The sequence below is a fragment of the Equus quagga genome, chromosome 7 (genome assembly GCF_021613505.1).
Source record: "Equus quagga isolate Etosha38 chromosome 7, UCLA_HA_Equagga_1.0, whole genome shotgun sequence".
Lineage (NCBI taxonomy): Eukaryota > Metazoa > Chordata > Mammalia > Perissodactyla > Equidae > Equus > Equus quagga.
The window spans coordinates 95,948,049-95,966,522 of NC_060273.1; the positions used below are offsets into that span (position 1 = coordinate 95,948,049).

Sequence of the window (18,474 nt, forward strand, 5' to 3'; positions counted from 1 at the left end):
GTCTTGGGTATTGTAAATAATGCTGCGATGAACATAGAGGTGCATGGGACTTTTGGAATTGCTGACTTCAAACTCTTTGGATAGATACCCAGTAGTGGGATGGCTGGATCAAATGGTATTTCTATTTTTAATTTTTTGAGAAATCTCCATACTGTTTTCCATAGTGGCTGCACCAGTTTGCATTCCCACCAACAGTGTTTGAGGGTTCCTTTTTCTCCACAACCTCTCCAACATTTGTCACTTTTTGTTTAGGTTATTTTTGCCATTCTAACAGGTGTAAGGTGATATCTTAGTGTAGTTTTGATTTGCATTTCCCTGATAATTAGTGATGATGAGCATCTTTTCATGTGTTTATTGGCCATCCGTATATCTTCTTTGGAGAAATATCTGTTCATGTCCCCTGCCCATTTTTTGATCCGGTTGTTGATTTTTTGTTGTTGAGCTGTGTGAATTCTTTATATATTATGGAGATTAACCCTTTGTCAGATATATAACTTGTAAATATTTTTTCCCAACTAGTGGGTTGTTTTTTTGTTTCAATCCTGTTTTCCCTGCCTTGAAGAAGCTCTTTAGTCTGATGAAGTCCCATTTGTTTATTCTTTCTATTGTTTCCCTCGTCTGAGGAGTTATGGTGTCCGAAAAGATCCTTTTGATACTGATGTCAAAGAGTGTACAGCCTGTATTCTCTTCTAGAAGATTTATTGTTTCAGGTCTAATCTTTAGGTCTTTGATCCATTTTGAGTTTATTTTTGTGAATGGTGAAAAAGAATGGTCAATTTTCATTCTTTTACATGTGGTTGTCCAGTTTTCCCAGCACCATTAGTTGAAGAGACTTTCTTTTCTCCATTGTATGCCCTCAGCTCCTTTGTCGAAGATTAGCTGTCCATAGATGTGTGGTTTTATTTCTGGGCTTTCAATTTGTTCCATTGATCTGTGCACCTGTTTTTGTACCAGTACCATGCTGTTTTGATTATTGTAGCTTTGTAGTATGCTTTGAAGTCAGAGATTGTGATCCCTGCAGCTTTGTTCTTTTTTCTCAGGATTGCTTTAGCAATTTGGGTTTTTTGTTGTCCCATATGAATTTCAGGATTCTTTGTTCTATTTCAGTAAAGAATGTCATTGGGATTCTGATTGGGATGGTGTTGAATCTGTAGATTGCTTTAGGTAGTATGGACATTTTGCCTATATTTATTCTTCCAATCCATGTGTATGGAATGTCTTTCCATCTCTTTATGTCGTCATCAATTTCTTTCAGGAAACTCTTGTAGTTTTCGTTGTATAGATCTTTCACTTCCTTGGTTAAATTTACCCCAAGGTATTTTATTCTTTTTGTTCCGATTGTGAATGGGATTGAGTTCTTGAGTTCTTTTTCTGTTAGTTCATTGTTAGAGTATAGAAATGCTACTGACTTATGTATGTTGATTCTATACCCTACAACTTTGCTATAGCTGTTGACTATTTCTAATAGTTTTCCAGTGGATTCTTTGGGATTTTCTATATATAAGATCATGTCATCTGCAAACAGCAAGAGTTTCACTTCTTTATTGCCTATTTGGATTCCTTTTATTTCTTTTTCCTGCCAAATTGCTCTGGCCAAAAGCTACAGTACTATGTTGAATAAGAGTGGTGAGAGTCGATACCCTTGTCTTGTTCCTGTTCTCAGAGGGATGGCTTTCAGTTTTTGCCCATTGAGTATGATGTTGGCTGTGGGTTTGTCATATATGGCCTTTATTATGTTGAGGTACTTTCCTTCTATACCCATTTTATTGAGAGTTTTTATCATAAATGGATGTTGGATCTTGTTGAATGCTTTCTCTGCATCTATTGAGATGATCACGTGGTTTTTGTTTCTCATTTTGTTAATGTAGTGTATCATGTTGCTTGACTTGCAGATGTTGAACCATTCCTGTGTCCCTGGTATAAATCCCACTTGATCATGGTGTGTAATCTTTTTAATGTATTGCCGTATTTGGTTTGCCAAAATTTTGTTGAGGAGTTTTGCATCTATGTTCATCAGTGATATTGACCTGTAGTTTTCCTTCTTTGTGTTGTCCTTATTAGGTTTTGGGATCAGGCTGATGTTGGCTTCATAGAATCTGTTAGGGAGTGCTCCATCTTCCTCAATTTTCTGGAATCGTTTGAGAAGGATAGGTATTAAATCTTCTTTAAATGTTTGGTAGAATTCTCCAGAGAAGCCATCTGGTCCTGGACTTTTATTTTTGGGGAGGTTTTTGATTACTGTTTCTATTTCTTTACTTGTGATTGGTCTATTCAGATTCTCTATTTCTTCCTGCTTCAGTTTTGGGAGGTTGTAAGAGTCTAAGAATTTATCCATTTCTTCTAGGTTGTCCAATTTGTTGGCATATAGTTTTTCATAGTATTCTCTTATGATCTTTTGTATTTCTGTGGTATCCGTTGTGATTTCTCCTCTCTCATTTCTAATTTTATTTATTTGAGTCTTCTCTCTTTTTTTCTTAGTGAGTTTGGCTAAGGGTTTGTCAATTTTGTTTATTTTTTCAAAGAACCAACTCTTTGTTTCATTGATCCTTTCTACTGTCTTTTTTGTTTCAATTTCATTTATTTCTGTTGTAATTTTTATTATTTCCCTCCTTCTACTGACTTTGGGCTTTGTTTGTTCTTCTTTTTCTAATTCTGTAAGGTGTCGTTTGAGATTGCTTATCTGAGATTTTTCTTGTTAATGAGGTGAGCCTGTATTGCAATGAATTTCCCTCTTAGGACTGCTTTTGCTGCGTCCCAAATGAGTTGGTATGTCGTGTTTTCATTTTCATTTGTCTCCAGATAATATTTGATTTCTTTGTTAGTTTCTTCAATAATCCATTCTTTGCTCTGTAGCATGTTGTTTAGTCTCCACATTTTTGCCCCTTTCCCAGCTTTATTCTTGTAGTTGATTTCTAGTTTCATAGCATTATGATTGGAAAAGATGCTTGCTATTATTTCAACCCTCTTGAATTTGTTGAGGCTTGCTTTGTTTCCCAAGATGTGGTCTATCCTTGAGAATGTTCCATGGGCACTTGAGAAGAATGTGTAACCTGCTGTTTTTGGATGGAGTGTTCTATATATATCTATTAAGGCCATCTGGTCTAATTTTTCATTTAATTCTGTAATTTCCTTGTTGACTTTCTGTCTGGATGATCTATCCATTGCTGTTAATGGGGTGTTGAGGTCCCCTACTATTATTGTATTGTTGTTGATGTCTTCTTTTAGTTTTGTTAATAGTTGCTTTACATATTTTCGTGCTCCTGTGTTGGGTGTGTATATATTTATAAGTGTTATGTCTTCTCGGTGGAGTGTCCCTTTTATCATTATAAACTGCCCCTCTTTGTCTCTCTTTATCTGTTTTGCTTTGAAGTCTACTTTGTCTGATATAAGTATGGAGACACCTGCTTTCTTATGTTCATTGTTAGCTTGGAGTATTGTCTTCCATCCCTTCATTCTGAGTATGTGTTTGTCTTTGGGGCTGAGGTGTGTTTCCTGGAGGCAGCATATTGTTGGGTCTTGTTCCTTAATCCATCCTGCCACTCTGTGTCTTTTGATTGGAGAGTTCAATCCGTTTACACTTAGAGTGATTATTGAAACGTGGGGGCCTAACGCTGCCATTTTATCGCTTGTTTTCCAGTTCTCTTGCATTTCCTTTGTTTCTAGTCCCAAGTACATTGTATTTTTTTAAAACATAGAATGCCTTCTCCTGTAATATTTAAAATATTCTTTTTGATGAGGCCCAATATTTTTGTGTGCCGCAGCCCATTAGTTGATATCTTCACTGACAGTTTTATAATGTCCTTGGATCTTATTTTACACTGGATTACAGAACCCAGTATCCTAAATATAAATTATATATATGTATATTTAAATTTTTCTGGAAGTCTTTTCTTACATTTGAAGCATATTTGTTGCTTTTCCTCCCATTCACAAAGCCTTCACAAATTACTTTGGTCCTACCTACATAGTTAAATATATTTTTAGTTGCAAAATTTAATTTCTCTTGGAAATATGGAGATTCCTTTTTCAGTTCACTTAGAAAAATGCTAAGTAAGACCAGTACTAGCACCAAGCCCAGGCAATTGACCACACTTTTTCATTCCGTGGTAATTTAGTTTTCTTTATTATTTAGCTTCATATTATGAAGAAAACTTTATGTTAGAACTTTATACAATCATTTTTTACCCTTCTCTGAAACTATTGTTTAGGCACACTTTTCTCATATAGAATTTTCTTTTGCAGATTCGGCATCACCTTGCCCCCAGAGGTGAGATTTGTTCTGGGCTTGGTGCTGCTGTTGTGAATTTTGCCGTTTTCTTGGGAATGAAAGCGAGATCCAGAGCTCTTCATGTGGGGAGCGGCCACATCATTATTTACATTGTGACACTTCTTTCACACAGAAGCTCTTTGTAATGATATTTTCTCTGTAATTCCTGGGTGAATGTGGATGTATAGGTAGAACTGGGTTCCGCCTAATCCACCAACTTGGAGCTACGTTATTTTATTTCAAAAGTGTTAGCATCTGTGGTGGTAGAAGTGGAAACTATCTGGGTTGTCTCTGACATTGAGCTATCTAACTCCTCCACAGATGTGCTTGGGGATAAGAAATTTGACACTTTTTGAAATAGCCCATCCCATTTTGAGCCCATTATGTCAAGTAGTTCAGTTTTTCTATGTTCCTTAATACAGTGCTTACTCAGTAAATTATTATTCACTGATGGATTTTAAACTAAAGCTGATAAAGATTATTGATTTAATATTAATTTGATACTTGAATGATTAATTCAGGCTTTTGTTAGAGTATGTGATGTAATCATGGGGGAATGATTAAGTGATATATTGCTTTTGCTATCTTTTGTAAATAGAATTTAAAATACTTATTTTCAATTTTTTGCTTCTGGTATATAAGAAAACAGTTGGATTTTGTATATCAACTTTGTATCCAGTGGCCTTCTGAATTCATTTGTTAGTTGTGGAAATTGTTTTGTAGATTCCCCAGAACCTTCTATGTAAATAGCATTATCATCTGCAAGTAGGGTTGCTTATATTTCTTCCTTTCTGATCTTTATGTCTTTTATTTCTTTGTTGCCTTATTGCAATAACTGGGACCTTCAGTACAATGTGTATTAGGAGTGGTGAAATCCAACGTCTTTACCTTGATCCCAATCTTAAGGGACATTTTTAAATATGATATTGGCTGTACATTTTTTGTAGATGCCATTTTTCAATTTAAGAAAGATGCCATTTATTGTTTTTAACTGACACTAACTTGTCTCCTTCCCCCTTAAGGTCGTTTTGTTGCTTGCAGACAGAGATCTCATTCATTATTACATCTCCAGTGCCAAATGCTTTGATATGTAGTTTTGATTGAAGTCCAATAAGAATAATGAAAGTTTTTTTCCCCACAATCTAATAAAGTTTTTCTTTAAACTTTTAGAGATCCTGAACTTTCAACTGTTTGTCGGAAGTCTGGTACATTAATATTGTATCCAGGGGCTGAAGCTGCTAATTTGGAAGAATTTATATTAGATTCTCCTATTTATCCTACCACAATCATCATCATCGACGGTACATGGAGCCAGGCTAAGGACATTTTTTATAAGAACTCCTTGTTCCGATTGCCCACTCAGGTAAACTAATATTTTAACATAGAATAAATACAAATGTATAATTATGTTTATTATATATATTTTCTGTGAGGGAATGCAGTTACTTTTTATATATGAATTTGATAGTATTTGTATGTGTGAGTGTATGTACATAGATATGTATATGCTTGTATGTGTGTTTGATATATATGTAGAAAATTTCAAATTTGTCCTTCTTTCTCAGTTCCTTCTGCCAAACTTCACCATAGTTTAGACATTTAGCTATATTAAGAATCTCTCAGACATTTAATCAGAGAAGTCTAAGGATTAGTTATTTCTATATGTATTAGTGTTTTTGTTAAGAAGTATTATGTTTAAATGCTTTTATTTTGTAGCTAAATTACCTTGTTCATATTAGGAATGACTGAATTTTTATGAAATACTTTTTTGTCATTCATTATTATAAGCATATGGTTTATTTTTCAGTTTGTTGATGTAATTAATAATGATGATACATCTCCTAATATTGCACAGTTCTTGTGTTCCTGGAATGAACTCTACTTGATCATACTATATTATTATTTTTTTTTTGGTGAGGAAGATTTGCCGTGAGCTAAGCATCTGTTCCAGTCTTCCTCTTTTTGCTTGAAGAAGATTCACCCTGAACTAATATCTGTGCCAGTCCTTCTCAATTTTGTGTGTGGGTTGCCACCACAGCATGGCTTCTGACAATTGGCGTAGGTCCATACCTGGGAACCGAACCTGGGCCACAGAAGTGGGGCGTGCTGAACTTAACCATTAGGCCACGGAACCAGCCCATTATTCTTTTGATATATTGCTGAAGCTTATGCTTTTTTAATAGCATTGAATTATAATTTATATATTTTTTGTACTTTTATGATCAGGTTGGGTACTAAGATAATGTTAACTTCACCAAATAAATAGGAGAGATTTTAATATTTTTCTGTGGACTGGAATAATTTAAATAACATTGGAATTCCTTGCTTCTTAAAAATTAGATGGAACTCTTTGGTGAAACTACCTGGTCCTGGGCTCTTTAAAAGTGGTAACTTTTAAATCCTTCTTTCAGACTCTTTTTGTGGAAATTATGAAATTATTCAAGCTTTCTACTTCTATTTCATTCAGTTTTAATAGCTTTTATCTTTTCTAGGGAATTATTTCTTTCTTCTGAGTTAACACATTGGTTGCCATATACCTGCATATATTCTTAAATACTGACTTTGGTTTCTTCTGAATGTGTCCTTTCTCCTTTCTAATCATACACTTACAGACACACACACACACACACACACATACATTTTTTTTCTGTGAACAGACTCAAAAGAGGTTTCTCTATTTTGTTGAGCTTTAAAAAGTATTAGCCATTAGATTGTTTTAATGTCTCATACTTTGTTATTTCATTAATTTGAGCTTTTCACTTGATAAATTTCTTTTACCTTCTTTAGCTTATTTTTTCTGATTTTGTAAGATTTGTACTACAAGTACTACATTCCTTTGTTAAGATTAGTGAGTTCCTTCTTTAATAATAAAGAGAGAGAAGGCTACAATATTTGTTCTTAGTGTAACTTTCATTGTAGCCTATAGTTTTGGGCTCATATTTTTTGTATCTGTAGCATTGGTATAATTTATAATTCGTTTGTATTTCTTTCTACCCATGGTTTATCAATGAGTTCTATAGTGTTTTAACATTTTTGGTCAGTTTTTATTTTTATTTCTGATTTTGTTGGATTGCTATACAAGAACATTGCCTGTGATATTTTGAATAAGTTTATGATTTGTGTGTGGTAAGTACATGGCAAATTTTTGTACAAGATCTATGAATATAAAAAAGTCACGTTCTTTTTTTTTTAAGAGATTTTATTTTTCCTTTTTCTCTCCAAATCCCCCCAGTACATAATTGTGTATTTTTAGTTGTGAGTACTTCTAGTTGTGGCATGTGGGACACTGCCTCAGTATGGCCTGATGAGCAGTGCCATGTCCATACCCAGGATCTGAACTGGTGAAACCCTGGGCTGCCGCAGCGGAGCGCATGAACTTAACCACTTGGCCACTGGGCTGGCCCCATCACGTTCTTTATTTAGTGATGAAAGTGTTTACAATTTTTTAAAGTTTGTTATTTGCATTTTTCTTTCTGCTTTTATTTTTGGCATACTTGGGCTGTTTGATAGTGACAAAGGTATGTGAAAAGCTTCTGTTTATGTGTTTTTAATGAAATTAACCCTGCATTTCCAATAGTTTTGTGTTGTATATTTATCTACTCTTTTGTTGGGTGCATGCAAGCCATACATTTAGTTAAAAATAGCACTGAGGGGTTGTCCCGGTGGTGTAATGTTTAAGTTCACACGCTCCACTTCAGTGGCCCGGGGTTTGTGGATTTGTAGATTTGGGTCACAGATATGGACCTTCACACACCACTTGTGAAACCATGCTGTGACGCCGTCCTATGTCCAAAATAGGGGAAGATTGGCACAGATGTTAGCTCAGGGATAATCTTCTTCAAGCTAAGAGGAAGATTGGCAACGGATGTTAGCTCAGGTCCAGTCTTCCTCACCAAAAAAAAAAGCACAGTGAAACCGTGATTCTGAGATTTTAATCTCAAATTCTTTACCTTTCACTAAAATGCTCCAGATGTGGTTTTTAGATGAGACTCAAATATGCAAAACAGTTCTAAAACATAGCTAACAGTTTAGTGCTTTGAATGGACAAGTCCCAATTCCAAGTGCTTTCCATGTATTAACTTGTTTAATCTTTCCCCAAATACCACGAGGTAAATATTGTCATTATAGGTAACAGATGAGGAAACTGAGGCATAGAGGTGTTAAATAGTTTGCGTTAGATCACATAACTATTTCTCAGCAAAGCTGTGATTTGAACCCATCTAGTTTAGAGCCAAAGCCTCTGGTCTTAATCAGAGAGGTATACTGCTTCCACAATGGAAAACTTCCATCCAGGATATTTATATATAGTGGCTTCTGTGGGCTTATCTAACTTCTTAAATATTCCCTGTGTCCCACAGGAAGCAGCTCATAAAAGGCATGGATACTGTTAGATTGTGGCACATTCCAGGTAAAATTTTATGTTCACATGACATTTAGATATTGCCCAATAGACAAAGTTTAATACTTATAAAATATTTTAGTGAAAATATTGGAATTTTTTTTCTTTTTTGCATGGATATGCAATGCACCTTTAATCTTTTATTTTTTGGTAACTACATGGCTGCCACAAAAATGAAGTACATAGTCACGTTAAAAAGATTAAAAGCTATTTTAAAAAGTATAATTCACTGAAATTATTTTTCTCCTTTAAATTGAGTAGCAGATAATGAAATAGATAAATTAATTTCTCCAATCCTACTGTGCCATACATTTCTATCACCTTTTCCTGTTTTTATTTTTCCAAATCAGAAGCAAATGTAGGTGGATATTTGTTTAACCTTAAAATGGGTATCTTACAACCATAGGGGAAAATATCACCATAAACTAAAGTGAAAAGGTGGATGGCTTTCTGGAAAACTATGAATGAGATAAAGGCTTCTGATTCTTAGAAATGAGTAAAGTAAAGGTGAAAATCTCACTTAAAAAATGGGCCATAGATATGAAAATAAAGTTCACAAAATAGAAAATAAATATTTTTATAAAAATCATCATTTACTCTAGTAATTATATGACAAGATACTAAGTTGTAAACTTTTATGTTGAAATAACTTTAAACTTATAGAAAAGTTTCAAGAATAATACAGAGGTCCCTCAAATACCCTTAAATGTTAACATTATGCTGTGTTTGCCTTTTTAGTCTCTCTCTGTATACTTAAGTTTTCCAGAACCTTTTTGAGAGTTAGGAATAGATATCTAAATTTTACTTTTTGAAATTGAAATTTTGCCTGCAGAAGAGCATCTTTTTCTAAATATTTCTTTTTGCCTGAAATAAAAAAAGTAATTTAAAATCCAACACAATTTATGAAAACTCATGTTTCTGTATCATTGTCTTGTATTTTTTGGGACTGTGTAATTCTTTCCCCCTTTTTATTTTTTAACTTTTATGCAATAAACCGCACACGTTTGAAGTGTACAGTTTGCTAAGTTTTGATATATGTATGTACCTGTGAAACTGTCACCACAACGAACATAATAAACACATATCCATTACTCACCAAATTTCCTCAAGCTTTGTAATTTGTTTCCCACCCTTCCCCCATCCTTAGGCAACCAATGATCTGCTTTCTGTCATTATCAGTTAGTTTACTTTTTTTTTTAATAAACATTCTTTTTTTTTTTAAAGATTTTGTTTTTTTCCTTTTTCTCCCCAAAGCCCCCAGTACATAGTTGTATATTCTTCGTTGTGGGTCCTTCTAGTTGTGGCATGTGGGACGCTGCCTCAGCGTGGTTTGATGAGCAGTGCCATGTCTGCGCCCAGGATTTGAACCAACGAAACTCTGGGCCGCCTGCAGCGGAGTGCGCGAACTTAACCACTCGGCCACGGGGCCAGCCCCAGTTAGTTTACATTTTTTAGATTTTTATGTAAATATAACCATACATTATATACCCTTTTTTGGTATGACTTCTTTTGCTCGGCATAATTATTTTGAAATTAATTCTTGTCCCATGTATCAGAAGTTCATTCCTTTTTATTGTTTGGAGTATTCCATTGTGTGTATAATCTGCGCTTTGTTTATCTGGGCATCTGATGATGACTGTTTGGGTTGTTTTCAGGTTTTGGCTATTAACAAATAAAGTGGCTATGAACATTCATTGCAAATCTTTTTATAGACATAGGCTTTCTTTTCTCCTCCTTTCATCTAGGAGTATGTATATTCCTGATAATCTTTTGTTTTACTGGATATGTGTCTGAGAGCAGAGCAACACCCAGTACCCAGATCTTTCAGTTGTCATTGATAATGGCTGTCAGCATAGACTCTCTGCCTGGGGATCATCACATTTCTAAGGACCTCAAAGGAACAAAGTTCTTGACTTATTGCAGCTGAGAGGGGCCATAAAATCTACAAAGCATGTGTATCTCCTGGAGGGTGCATATCCAGCTAGGTTAGTTAATCAGATCATTTAACGTTACAGTATGGTTTCTTTTCTACAATATGGCTTATCTCATATCAACTTTCTGTTGAGCTGGTGTCATTTGTGTCTTCAAAAATAGAAACGAGAGTTAAAATATTCTTACCAGGGCAATCACTTGTTAAGCAAGACAACTAATTAAAAAAACAGATTTTTTAAGTCCCAGTTAGAGTCATAGGACATCTTGAGATGCTTTGAATCCAGATGACTTGAGAGACTCCTTTGTTACAAATAAACATTTATAAGGATGGTTTTATTGTAGAAAATAGAACAGGATGATTACAGTTGAACTTAACACACTGCCTCTATACTAGACTTGTGGTGATCTTGTGAATGCTTTCAGTTTTGTATGTTATCAGGACAGGCCCTCTGGCTCAGAATGTTCTGCCTGCTGCAGCTGTAGGAGAAACAGCCTGAGCATCTCTTCTTATCTTTTTTGGGATTCCTTTCACTAGCAATTTCTAATTAGGAGGGCCTGTGTTCTCAAAGATAAGCCAGAAATTCCATTAGTTACTAGGTCCTTGGAGAAAAGAGTAAGGCTGAGAAACTTAAATATTTACAATGTGAAATAGGAAAGGGAAAATTTATTTGAACAAATCAAATGGGTAATGAATGTTCTGCTTTAAAAACATATCCTTGTATAAATATGTATATATGTAAATATAACACATAAATACATTTATATACACTCAAATATGTATAAACTCACACACACATATAATGCATTTGTTAACAGAGGTTGCTTTATCTTTCTTTTTGAGGAAGATTAGCCCTGAGCTAACTACTGCCAGTCCTCCTCTTTTTGCTGAGGAAGACTGGCCCTGAGCTAACATCCATGCCCATCTTCCTCTACTTTATATGTGGGACACCTACCACAGCATGGCGTGCCAAGTGGTGCCATGTCCGCACCTGGGATCCAAACCGGCAAACCCTGGGCCACTGAGAAGTGGAACATGCGCACTTAACTGCTGCGCCACTGGGCTGGCCCCTGTCTGTTGAGATTGAGATAAAATTGTCCACATTCCTTATCAAGTATGCTGTGGAAGTTTCTGCAAAAATGTTATGGTCACCTGTTTCTGAGTTCCTCCTCTGCTGTACTCTTATCTCCCATGGATGTTCTCTCTTCTCGGCTTCCTGTCTCTCCAGATGTCTCTCCTTTTTCCTACAATTTACCCCACGTCGCTCACACAGAGGAGTCATGTGTGTGTATAGTAGACTCTAATGAGTGTTTGGGTAGGTGAAGTTGTGGGACAGGGGAAGGTTGTAACAAGGTGAACTATTTAAAATTGAGTGTTTAATAACCCTCTTCCATCTCCACATGCTCTCATTTCTTGTCTTTTGTCATATTCTCTCTCTCTCTCTCTGCATGTGTGTTTCTTCTGTTATCCTTCATTTTCTTCCCTTTTGCCTCTCAACTTGCCACTGTATCCAAATTCAGGAGAGATTTGGTATGTCTTTGATTCACTGTCTTTTTATATACCTCATTTTGTCTAATGAATTTTCCTAAACACAGGCAGAAACCTCAATGTAACTGGTTAAAAAACAAACAAAAAATGTTTTATTCCTGCTGCATAACTGTGTTTGTTAAAAAAATGGTGCCACATTTGTACATATTACTCTGTAACTTGCTTTTTCTTTTGGTACCTAACATTGTATAGTGAGTCTTTTCCTATGTCAGTAGAGTATGTAAGTATGATAATTCATTTAACCATTCCTTTTACTGGACATTTAGGGTATTGCTATATTTTAGTGAACATCTTTGAACTCATTAGCTTTTTGAACATATGAGAATTTTTAGTAGATTCTTAGAAGTGAATTTTGGATCAAAAAGTGTGTACATTTTGGACAACAGAGGCGGAGCAAAATGGCGGGGTGAGCTGACCCGGGATTCTCTCCCCTCCAAAATACAACAAAAGATTGGAAGAACTGAATTTCAGAGAATAAACATAATGCCAGCTCGTTAGAGACCTACTATACCAAGAAGGAGGAGATCATAAACCTAGCTTTACACCTTCGGAGGCGCTGGAACGGTAGGAGAGAACATCGCTCCCTCCCCTCGAGTCTGCGATCGCTGCGGCACCGGTCGGGAAGGAGCGGGGGAGGGCCGCGTGACCGGGGGATCATCCAGGACTCCTGCCGCTGATTCAGTGGAGACCCACTGACAGGGGAAAGCTTCCATCTGCGGGGACCCCATAAATCAAGGGCCTTGGGAGACCAGAGAACAGAACTGATCTGAACCCAGACCGGCGCATGTGAGTAACAGCCCCTACCCCACAGCAAAGCCAATGGGCGCAGCCATCTTGCCCCAAGGCGGAGAGCTAACACGCCGCTCTCGACCCCCATCTAGTGGCAACAGGCTGTAACTGCAACTGAATTCTACCACCATGAGAAAAAACCGCTCCTCTACCATCCAGCAATTTATAAAAGCCCCAGACCAGAAGGAAAACAATAAAAACACAGAATTAAGTCCTGAGGACTTGGAATTAGGTAAACTAAGTGATAATGAGTTCAGAGCAGCTATAATCAAAAAACTCAATGAGGTAGAAAGATAGAGAAACAAGCCAAGTTCTGGAGTTACTTCACAAAAGAGATAGAAGTCATAAAGAAGAATCAAACAGAATTATTTGAGATGAAAAACACAATGGACCAGATAAAACAGCATACGGATTCCCTGAATGCCCATGTAGACAACCTAGAGGAGCAAATCAGCATAATCGAGGAGAGACAGGCTGAATGGCGCCAGACAGAGGAAGAAAGAGAACTAAAAATTTAAAAAAATGAGGAAAATCTCCGAGAGATAATGGATTCAATGAGGAGTAAGAACATAAGGATCATAGGAATTCCCGAGAATATGGAAAAGGAAAATGGAGCAGAAAGTGTGCTTAACGAAATTATTGAAGAGAACTTCCCAAATCTAGGGATCGACGGAGAAATGTGTGTAGAGGAGGGTTTTAGATCTCCTAGATTTGTCAATGTAAAAAGAGCTACCCCACGACACATAGTAATAAAGTTGGCAAAAAGGAAAGATAAGGAAAGAATACTCAGGGAAGTAAGAAAAAAAAAGAGAATAACCTATAAAGGAGCCCCTATCAGACTGTCAGCGGATTGCTCTACAGAAACCCTACAAGCTAGGAGAGAATGGAGTGACATATTCAAAGCTTTAAAGGATAAAAATCTTCAGCCAAGAAGACTCTATCCATCAAGAATTTCCTTCAGATATGAGGGAGAAATTAAATCTTTTACAGACAAACAAAAGTTAAGGGAATTTGTAACTAAAAGCCCTCCATTACAAGAAATCCTCAAGAAGGCTCTCATACCTGAAAAAAGAAAAAAGGGAGGAAGGGGACACAATCCACAGACTAGTGAGACCGATGGATAGAACCAGAACAGGATAGCAAATATTCAATTATAGCATTAGGGTAAAGGTAGGGAAACTACCAAAACAAGGACGATCTTAGCACACTAACTACCAATTAATAAGACAAGTTGGAATAAAAAATGAAAATAATTATTTAGGAGGGGAAGAGCAAAGGGTCTAAATCAGTATTGGTCAAGTAAGTAAGGGACCACCAAAGAATAGACTATATTATACACGAGATTCTAAATACAAACTTCAAGGTAGACACTAAAATAAAGTACAGAACAGAGTCACAAATCATAAATAAGGAAAAATCTAAGAAACCCAGCATAAGAAATTGCAGTATTAAATGGGCAATGTAAAGCAAACAGGAAAAGAAACGCAGGGAAACAAGATAATGAGCGACAGATTAACAGCACTAAGTCCACATGCGTCAATAATCACTCTCAATGTGAACGGATTGAACTCTCCAATAAAAAGACACAGAGTGGCAAAATGGATTAAAGAACACGATCCAACAATTTGTTGCCTCCAGGAAACACACCTCAGCCCCAAGGACAAACACAGGGTGGAAGGGGTGGAGGACAATACTTCAAGCAAATAGCAAGGAAAAAAAGGCAGGTGTTGCAATTCTCATATCAGACCAAGTGGATTTCAAAATAAGACAGGTAAAGAGAGATGCAGAGGGACAATATATAATGATCAAAGGGACACTTCATCAAGAAGAAATAGCGCTTATAAATATCTATGCACCCAACACAGGAGCACCAAGATTCATAAAGCAAGTATTAACAGACCTAAAAGAAGATGTTAAAAACAACACAATAATAGTAGGGGACCTCAACACCCCACTCATATCAATGGACAGATCATCCAGACAGAAAATCAACAAGGAAATAGTGGAGCTAAACGAAAAACTAAAACAATTGGACTTAATAGACATATATAGATCACTTTACCCTGAAAGAGCTGAATACACATTCTTCTCAAGTGCACATGGAACATTCTCAAGGATAGACCATATGTTGGGAAACAAGGCCAAGCCTCTACAAATTTAAAAAAATTGAAATAATAACTAGCATCTTCTCCGATCATAGTGCTATAAGGCTAGAAATTAATTACAAGAAAAAAGCTGAGAAAGGCACAAAGATGTGGAGACTAAACAACACACTACTGAACAAGCAATGGATCATTGAAGAAATTAAAGAAGAAATAAAAAAATACCTGGAAACAAATGAAAATGATAGCATGCCATACCAACTCATATGGGATACAGCACAAGCTGTATTGAGAGGAAAATTCATCGCAATACGGGCACATCTTAACAAACAAGAAAAATCCCAAATAAGCAACCTTAAAGCACACCTAACTGAACTAGAGAAAAAAGAACAAATGAAGCCCAAAGTCAGCAGAAGGAGAGAAATAATAAAAATCAGAGCAGAAATAAATACTATTGAAATGAAAAAGGCAGTAGAAAGGATCAATGAGACAAAGAGCTGGTTTTTTGAGAAGATAAATAAAATTGGCAAACCACTAGCCAGATTTACAAAGAAAAAAAGGGAGAAAGCTCAAATAAACAAAATCAGAAATGAGCGAGGAGAAATAACAACAGACTCTGCAGAAATACAACAGATTATAAGGGAATACTACAAAAAACTATATGCCAACAGAATGGATAACCTAGAGGAAATGGATAAATTCTTGGACTCCTACAATCTCCCAAAGCTCACTCAAGAAGAGGCAGACAATTTGAATAGACCAATCACAAGGAAAGAGATTGAAACAGCAATCAAAAACATCCCAAAGAATAAAACCCCAGGACCAGATGGCTTTCCTGGGGAATTCTACCAAACTTTCAGAGAGGATTTAATACCTATCCTTTTCAAGCTATTCCAAAAAATTAGGGAAGATGGAACACTTCCTAACACATTCTGTGAGGCCAACATCACGCTGATACCAAAACCTGACAAGGACACCACGAAAAAAGAGAACTACAGGCCAATATCACTGATGAACATAGATGCAAAAATTCTAAACAAAATTTTGGCAACCAGAATTCATCAAAAGAATCATACATCAGGATCAGGTGGGATTCATACCAGGGACACAGGGATGGTTCAACATCCACAAATCAATCAATGTGATACACCACATCAACAACCTGAGGAATAAAAACCATGTGGTCATCTCAATAGATGCAGAGAAGGCATTTGACAAGATCCAACAGCCATTTATGATAAAAACTCTGAACAAAATGGGCGTAGAAGGAAACTACCTCAACATAATAAAGGCCATATACGACAAACCCATATCCAACATCATACTCAATGGGCAAAAACTGAACGCCATCCCCCTGAAAACGGGAACGAGACAAGGATGCCCTCTATCACCACTCTTATTTAACATAGTACTGGAGGTCCTGGCCAGAGCAATCAGGCAAGAAAAAGGAATAAAAGGAATCCAAATAGGGAGGGAAGAAGTGAAACTCTTGCTGTTTGCAGATGACATGATCTTATATATAGAAAACCCCAAAGAATCCATTGGAAAACTGTTAGAAGTAATCAACAACTACAGCAAAGTTGCAGGGTATAAAATCAATTTGCATAAATCAGTAGCATTTCTATACTCCAGTAATGAACCAACAGAAAAAGAACTCAAGAATACAATACCATTCACAATCGCAACAAAAAGAATAAAATACCTTGGGGTAAATTTAACTAAGGAAGTGAAGGACCTATGTAATGAAAATTACAAGGCCTTACTGAGAGAATTGGATGATGACATAAGGAGATGGAAAGACATTCCATGTACGTGGATTGGAAGAATAAACATAGTTAAAATGTCCGTTCTACCTAAAGCAATCTTCAGATTCAATGCCATCCCAATCAGAATCCCAATGAAATTCTTTACAGAATTAGAACAAAGAATCCTAAAATTCATATGGGGCAACAAAAGACCCCGAATTTCTAAAGCAATCTTGAGAAAAAAGAACAAAACGGGAGGCATCACAATCCCTGACTTCAAAACATACTACAAAGCTACAGTAATCAAAACAGCATGGTACTGGTACAAAAACAGGTGCACAGATCAATGGAACAGAATTGAAAGCCCAGAAATAAAACCACACATCTATGGACAGCTTATCTGTGACAAAGGAGCTGAGGGCATACAATGGAGAAAAGAAAGTCTCTTCAACTAATGGTGCTGGGAAAACTGGACAACCACATGTAAAAGAATGAAAATTGACCATTCTTTTTCACCATTCACCAAAATAAACTCAAAATGGATCAAAGACCTAAAGGTGAGACCTGAAACCATAAGGCTTCTGGAAGAAAACGTAGGCAGTACACTCTTTGACATCAGCATTAAAAGGATCTTTTCGGACACCATGCCTTCTCAGAGAAGGGAAACAATAGAAAGAATAAACAAATGGGACTTCATCAGATTAAAGAGCTTCTTCAAGGCAAATGAAAACAGGATTGAAACAAAAAAACAACCCACTAACTGGGAAAAAATATTTGCAAGTCATATATCTGACAAAGGCTTAATATCCATAATATATAAAGAACTCTCGCAACTCAACAACAAAACATCAAACAACCCCATCAAAAAATGGGCTGGAGACATGAACAGACATTTCTCCAAAGAAGATATACTGATGGCCAATAGGCACATGAAAAGATGCTCATCATCGCTGATCATCAGGGAAATCCAAATCTAAACTACACTAAGATATCACCTTACACCCGTTAGAATGACAAAAATATCTAAAACTAATAGCAGAAATGTTGGAGAGGTTGCGGAGAAAAAGGAACCCTCATACACTGCTGGTGGGAATGCAAACTGGTGCAGCCACTATGGAAAACAGTATGGAGATTCCTCAAAAAATTAAAAATAGAACTACCATATGATCCAGCCATCCCACTACAGGGTATTTATCCAAAGAGCTTGAAGTCAGCAATCCCAAAAGTCCTGTGCACCCCAATGTTTATTGCAGCACTGTTTACAATAGCCAAGACGTGGAAGCAACCTAAGTGTCCAGCAGCAGACGAATGGATAAAGAAGATGTGGTACATATATACAATGGAATACTACTCAGCTGCAAAACAGAACAAAATCATTCCATTTGCAATAACATGGATGGACCTTGAGAGAATTATGTTAAGTGAAATAAGCCAGTGAGAGAAGGATAATCTGTGTATGACTCCACTCATATGAGGAATTTAAAATTATGGACTAAGAACAGTTTAGTGGATACCAGGGGAAAGGTGGGGTGGGGGGTGGGCACAAAGGGTGAAGTGGTGCACCTACAACATGACTGACAAACATTAATGTACAACTGAAATTTCACAAGATTGTAACTTATCAATAACTCAATTAAAAGAAAAGTGTGTACATTTTATGTTTTGAGAGGTACTGCCAGATCAGTTTCCACAAG

General features: G+C 36.3%; 1 protein-coding gene across 1 annotated transcript in view; it reads left to right on the plus strand.

Moving 5' to 3' along the window:
- Positions 1-18,474, plus strand: part of DTWD2 (DTW domain containing 2) — a 116,552-nt gene that overhangs the window by 32,806 nt on the left and 65,272 nt on the right. Inside the window, exon 4 of the mRNA XM_046665523.1 lies at positions 5,438-5,630. Within this exon, the coding sequence (XP_046521479.1) occupies positions 5,438-5,630 (193 nt within the window). The remainder of the gene's footprint in view (positions 1-5,437; positions 5,631-18,474) is intronic.